This window comes from Danio rerio, chromosome 2, assembly GCF_049306965.1.
Source record: "Danio rerio strain Tuebingen ecotype United States chromosome 2, GRCz12tu, whole genome shotgun sequence".
Classification (NCBI taxonomy): domain Eukaryota; kingdom Metazoa; phylum Chordata; class Actinopteri; order Cypriniformes; family Danionidae; genus Danio; species Danio rerio.
In genome coordinates this window covers 50,817,501-50,825,000 of record NC_133177.1, presented here as the reverse complement: position 1 = coordinate 50,825,000, position 7,500 = coordinate 50,817,501, and the positions used below count along the sequence as shown (strand labels likewise).

Genomic DNA, 7,500 nt, shown 5'->3' with positions numbered 1-7,500 from the left:
ACAGTTTATTCATTGTGAGCTGATTTGACCATTGAAAGTGTTTAATCAATAAAGTATCAATAAAAGTGAACATGTTTAATTAATATGGAACAATACCAGTCTACTTTATTGTACTAAATCTTAATAAAAGCTTTAAAGGAGGATTAAAGAACCTTTTAGTTTTTTGAAGGTGTGAATAAAAATGTGTAAATATAAATCTATTTTAAATTCTCCCTCTACACTTCAGTGCTTCAGAGTCTGCTTGTATTTTTGATCTCGGCCCAGATTATTTGCTTCATCAACAATGAAGTTAAAGCCGTCTTGTGTTTCTGAAAGCAAATCTTCTCTTCTCACTAGTGTCCTGAGAGACTGTTACTCACACTCTTCTGCTTCACATCCCTATTTCACACCTTTCTTAACCTGTGGCTCCCTTCTGTCCTGTGCTTTTCCCTGTGTGATATTTACGAAGATTTGTTCATACAGCACTTGCATAAGAGAATGCAGACGACAATTGTAGTTCATGCTATTTAAGATTACTTTTTAAAGCTGTCATTGCTGTGTTGTGTTTTAATTAACGTACTGGTTATGGCTTCCATTGTGGTTAAGCACATACAGTTAAAGTCAGAATTATTAGCTTCCCTGAATATTTTTTTTCTCCCAATTTCTGGTTGACGGAAAAAATGTAGTACATTATTAAACATATAAGTTTTAAAAAACAATTTCTAATAACTGATTTCTTTTATCTTTGTCATGATGACAGTAAATAATATTTTACTAGATATTTTTTAAGACACTTCTATACAGCTTAAAGTGGCATTTAAAGGCTTAAGGCATTTTTTAAAAAATATTATTACCTGTTAGTAAATGTGTATTTGTGTGTGTTTTGTAGGTACGCCAGCCTGTATTTCTGTTGTGGTTTGGAGAACCAGGATAATGAACTTCTGGCTTTGGAGATTCTGCACCGTTATGTGGAGCTACTCGACAAATACTTCGGCAATGTAAATGCATACAAATTTCCCATCTATTGGAGCACATTTCATAAATGAACATGCAGTATATGTAATATTTTATATATGAGTAATTCCATGCAAATGTCATCCTTGCCATGTAAAAAATTAAGTTTTGGCCAAAATAGCGAAACCGTTTCTGCGTTTTTTGTTTTTTTTTATTGTGCAAACAAAAATAAAAAGTAATTTACAGTGCTAAAATTACTCAAGAATGTCTCTGTTAATGTTTTCAAGCAATTCTATTTAAATGATCAAAATGAGTTTTTTTCCACAAATACGAAAAAATGTCAAATAAAATCAATTATGTTTGTTCTATAGTGAGCCAATGCAATTCCAGCGTTATGGATGTGATGTTTGCAGTAAAATCTCAAAACCTAAATTGACAGAGGAAATTTATGTCAACATTATATTCAAACATCTCTTCATATTTTTCAAAACAACTGGCCACAGAGTTGTGGGAGCAGAAACGTATCAATCTGTAAATATTTTTTGTATTTTAAATGAGGGAAATAAACATGCATTAGGGTGTGTCAAAAAAGTCTGCAAGTTTACAGTATAAAACATACTTGGTAGAAATCCTGTAAATTAAACTACACAACCCAAAAGAAACGATGGTTATCAAAAGGATATGAGTTGAATCTCTTTTGAACAAACATTATTGATTTTGATTTTTTACAATTTCGCATTTTTGAGTAAAAAGCTTTGTTATGGATGTGACATCTATTCATTATGGATGTGACAGATTTGAAATTGCCACTTGTGTGACTTTGATAAATCAGATATTTATGGTTTGAAAACACTGACGGAGACATATTTGAGTATTTTTAAAGCACTGTAAAATACAAGCCTACACAAAAAAACGCAGAAAAGTTTTGCTATTTTGCCGTAATCTTATTATTATTATTTTTTATGGCAAGGTTGATATTTGCATGGAATTGCTCTTATCGTTTTGATTTAGCATTTTTTTTTTTTTTTTTGGGTTGTGCAGTTTAATTCACAGAATTTTTACAAAGTATGTTGTATACTGTAAACTTGCAGACTTTTTTGTCATAGACTTAATGCATGTTTATTTCCCTCATTTAAAATACAAAAAATGTTTACAGATTTATATTTTTCTGCTCCCACAACTCTGTGGCTAGTTGTTTTGAAAAATATGAACAGATGTTTCAATATAATGTTAACGTACACTTTCTATGTGAATTTATGTTTTGAAATTTTACTGCAAATGTCACATCCATAACGCTGTAAAACCATTTTTACAAAATTGATTTATTATGTTCACCAAAGCATACTGAATGCAAGTAAAGTGTCTACTTTAATATTTTTTAATGATATTTAAAGAATAAAATAATGGTCGATCAACTTTGAGTAAAAGTTATATTTGTGAATAAATGAAACCACATTCTTATTGTTAACTGTACTCATTAAATATATAAAAGAATAGACGATCATTTAGTTTAGTGAAAAAATGTTATTATAAATATTTAGCATTTTGGGGAACTGTGTTTTTTAAATATGCAAGTTTTGTTATAAAAATTAAATATAAAAGATTGTAAATCAAATTAGTAAGTATTGTTACACTTAACAACATTTTAGTTGGTGTCTTTGATAAAGTGTTTGATACATGTAAATGTATGATGATGTTTGTTTTTTGCTAAAGAAATTAAAATTTAACTAGACTCATTTTAATGTAAAGAAATAAAGCTGTGTTATAATTTTTTTAGTGTTGATGCTTGAAATCTCCTTTTTTTCTTTTACCCTTTATCCCTTAATGCAAATATATTGGGTCAAAAAAATCATTATACAGTAAACTAAACCTATAAATATACTCAATTAAGGTAGTTTTCACTTGAAAAAAAGCTTATAATTATAAAAAATACACCTCAAAACCATTACAAAAACACTACAAAATGATTTAACAAAAATGTAAATTAAACTATTTATATATAGTACAGTAAATCATAAATGGTAATAGGAAATGATTTGACTAAGTGATTAATTACATACAATACCTGACAAACTCGGGTTGTAAAAAAAAGTTGTAAGAGCAAAAAATAATTACATCAAGGTGCTCCAGTCATGAGACATAAACATTATTGAGCATGTCTGGGGTAAGATGGAGGAGGAGGCATTAAAGATGAATCCAAAGAATCTTGATGAACTCTGAAAGTCCTGCAAAAAATCTTTCTTTACTATTCCAGATGACTTTATTTATAAGTTATTTGAGTCATTGCAGAGATGTATGGATGCAGTCCTCCAAGCTCATGGGAATCATACACTATATTCATTCGTTTTCCGATGCACCATGACTTTATATTGTATACTGTACATTATTTCTGTAAAGTGACAAGACTTTTGTCTAAGCAAAGTCAGACCTTAATGTCCTGATTAAATAATTAAAAATCAAGACATGATCATATTTAATTTGGTAAAATAAACATATTCTAGAGGCCTTTGCCTTTAATATAAGCCACTTCTGATAACAAATGATCAACTAGAGGTCAAGTTATTATTTTTTGTTTCTAAAACTTGTATAGGCGACAAGACTTTTGTCAGGTTGCACAGATTTCACTGAAAACAGAATTTAATTCTTCTATTTCTCCTCTTTAACCACTTTATCTGTGTACTGTTGTCTTACAGGTGTGTGAGCTGGACATCATCTTCAACTTTGAGAAGGCTTATTTCATCTTGGATGAGTTTCTGATGGGTGGAGAGATCCAGGAGACATCCAAACAGTCCATAGCCAAATCTATAGAGGCCTCAGATATGCTGCAAGAGGTGAGAATCTACATTTAATCTTTCCGTTCAATAACATCTATTTATATTACCAGTAGAACTATCTTTTTTAAGCATTAACCTTCTCTTCCCTTAAAATAGATGTTGTTTTGACCTTTATGTTTTACATTAATGCATTTGTAATAAACCTTCATGCTATACTTGCCAGACTAAAGCATGACTGTGAAGCATATTGAGGTGAATGGTACTGTTTAAATATAAATAAACATGTAAAACATGGTCATGTGACTATTGTGGATGTGCACATTACGATATTGATGCTGAAACGATATACTGTGCAGCGCTATTATATACAGACATGGTTAACCTACAGTTTTATTGCATATAGATGAAGTCTAATGTTTAATTAGATGTTAATGTTTAATGAAGTGTATTAGAGTTATGAAGCTCTGATTTGGTCGACGCCCTAATAAAACATTGTTGATTTGACAGAGTGAAAAGTGGGGAAAAAAATGAACGGCCAATGTGAGTGTGTGGTTTCACAGAGCAGCTCTCACTACCGCTAAATGGCAGCTTTCCCAGCACGCCTCAAATAAATGAGACCACATTCAAAGAATAGTTCGCCCACAATGAGCATCTCATTATTTACTCTTACTCAAAGCTAGGAAAATAGCACGGGTGTATAATTGACACGTGCATGAATAAATGATGATGGACTTGTGAGCTTGTGTTTTTGAGTAAACCGTTTCTTTAAAACACCTCTTGCATTTAATCATTTGTTGTGCACGTGCAGATGAAGTCTAAATAATTAGCCCTCCTGTGAAATATTTGTCAAATCTTTCCCAAGTGACGTTTAACAGACCAAGGAAACGTGTTTCCTATAATATTTCTTTCTACTGGAGAAAGTCTTATTTCTTTTAGTTGGGCTGTAATTTATGACGTTTTGATGTTTATTAGAGACAATATTAAGGTCAATCAATCAATATTATTATTCCCCTTAAAGGAGACCTATTTTTATGTATTTACAAGATGTAAAATAATTCTCTGATGCTCGTAGAGTGTGTATGTGACGTTTCAGCTCAAAATACCTCACACATAATGTTTTTAACTCTTTGAAACTGCCCCTTTTAGGCTTTGATTCAAATTGTGCCATTTTGGTGACTGTCACTTTAAATTCAAATGAGATTGTGTTCTTTTTCAAAAGAGGGCGGAGCTACATATGCCTTTGTTTCAGCATAATGGCAGATTCAAATACATAACAAACCTACTATGCTAATGAGGGAGAGATTGTCACTAATGGGCGGGGCCCCTATGATGACATGCACAAAAGGAGAATGTCAATCAAAGTGTTTCTGCAGATTGTTTTTATGAAGTGCATTTCTGTAGCCAGCCTGGTGAAAGGTGTGGTTCTTTTTTTATTTTTATTTTTTCTCAAAGTGGATCTTTTTGCAGTTATTCGCCTCATTTCTATTTAATTTTGAGGTTAAAAGACTGAATTTTATTGACATTTTAAGCACTTCTTGATTAGCTTGTGGGATGGTCATCATAACAACACTTATTGAAGTACAATAAACATCTAAATATTTACGTTAAAGAAATATGAAAACAGTACTTATTTTAAGAATACAAATTTATTAGATCATATATCATAAAAAATAGGAATTTGTTAACGTTTTAAATTCTAAACTGATAATAAATAAATATTAAATTCTAAATATCAAATAACAAGCTAACCAGCACATTCAGCTTTCCTCGGTTAGAATTTGGGACACCGACTTTGGCACATCGTGACTTCAGAACGGGACCGACAGCCAACACAGGATTCTGCTTGGTCTTAAAGCCTTTGTTGTTGTTGTTTTTTCACAATTTATTATGGCATCGCAGTCAAAATAATAATAATAATTCTGTACATTTATATAGTGCTTTTCTGGACAAAGCACTTTACACATTGGGGGGGAATCTCCTCATCCACTACCAGCGTGCAGCATCCACCTGGATGACGTGATGGCAGCCATATTGCACCAGACCGCACACTGATTGGTGGAGAGGAGACTGAGTAATGAAGCCAATTATTATATGGGGATGGTTAAGAGGCCATGATGGATAGTGGGCAAATTTGGCTAAGATGCTGGAATTTTTAACGGCCCCAGAGAGCCTGGACCTCGGTTTAACGTCTTATCCAAAAGATGATGCTCACTGAGCACTATAGAGTCTCCATCAATACACTGGGCCATTAGGACCCACACAGACTACAGTTTGAGCGCCCCCTGCTGGCTTCACTTAAGCACCACCACTTGCAGCAACCTAGCTTTCCCATTCAGGTACTGACCGGGCACAGCCCTGCTTGGCTTTCAGTGAGAGTTGCAGAGAGCTAGCTGCCGGCTAATAGGACAAATGAGCTCATGTATGGGACAAATTCTGGATCTTTGTCAGTGAGGGGTGGGTGGATTTAGTGATTTGGGGGCCCTAAGCAATTCCGGCTATGGAGCCTGAAAGTTCTAAAATGCACCTTTTGTACTTTAATTTATTTAATTGATTTATTTAGCTGTTTTTATTCTTATATCATTCTTTATATCTCCTTTTCTACATTTTGTCTTAATGCAAAATAATAACAACAACATGTAAAGTATTTTGTCAAATATTTTATTTTCTTAAAATGGATTCACAACTAAAAATGATAGATGAACTACTTCAATGTTAAAACAAAACCTTTACCTAGTTAGACTGCTGGACCGCTCCATGATGAGGGTGGGGGACACATTTGCGATGTAATAAACATTTAACTTATTTTTTAGACCCTCATCATACAAATTATGATAGAAAATGACGTTTTCTATATAATTTATACTTCTAGGTATTTATTTGGGGGCCCTCAGATTTCCTGGGGCTATAAGCGGCTGCTTACCTCGCTTATTAGTTAAATCCACCCCTGCCCACTGGCTATCGGCCTGAAGTGTGATTATAAACTAAACAATTAATAAACGTTTACAATAAGAAGCTGGTTAAATTCACACAGCAGTGTTTAAATGAAGTTTATTTATGAACTAATTTTAAGAGGAGCTCGTGCTTATGATTGTGCGTAGCCGGTTCCGCATTAGCTAATGTATGATCCACCAATCAGACGAAGCCTAACTCACTATAAATAACCAGAGCATCTTACCTTAGCCGTCTTCGTGTTGAAGAATCCCCCCTTCCACCCCTACTCCTCCCCCTTTTACCTTGACAGGGCGACACGGCAGACAAGTGATGAGCACTGATGCCTCACAGCAAGAATGTCACTGGGTCAAGTCTTTACCTGGCCAAGTTGACATTTCTGTGTGGAGTTTACATGTTCTCCCCGTGCTAGCGTGGGTAAGAGCATTTAATCAGTACTATGTCTATCCACAGTCATTTCTTTTTCCTATTCACCATAACAAGCAAGGGAGTTCTCGAGACCTACCTACCTCAAACTCTCCTCTCTCTCTACAACGGGAGGGAGCCCCGGGCTCGAGGATCTTATGAGCTCCCAGGAAAGCATGCCAAACACGCTCCATAATCAATCATCAGCTAAGGGTGAACTCTTGAAACCCCTTATAAAATTGATTCTGATTGATTCGATTGTCAACAGAACCACTTTTGTGTCACAGAACACTAATATTTAGCAAAATAAGTAGACAAATAATATGCACTGTCACCATGGCAAAGACATGAAAATTAATTATTTTTTTCATTCATTCATTCATTCATTTATCCTTCGAATTAGTCTCTTTAATAATCAGGGGTTGCCACAGCGGAATGA

At 33.7% G+C, this 7,500-nt stretch overlaps 1 protein-coding gene across 1 annotated transcript in view; it reads left to right on the top strand.

The window, feature by feature from the left end:
* Positions 1-7,500, top strand: part of ap1s3b (adaptor related protein complex 1 subunit sigma 3b) — a 33,226-nt gene that overhangs the window by 24,361 nt on the left and 1,365 nt on the right. The window contains 2 exon segments of the mRNA NM_001004635.1: positions 869-977; positions 3,627-3,764. Of these exon segments, the coding sequence (NP_001004635.1) occupies positions 869-977; positions 3,627-3,764 (247 nt within the window).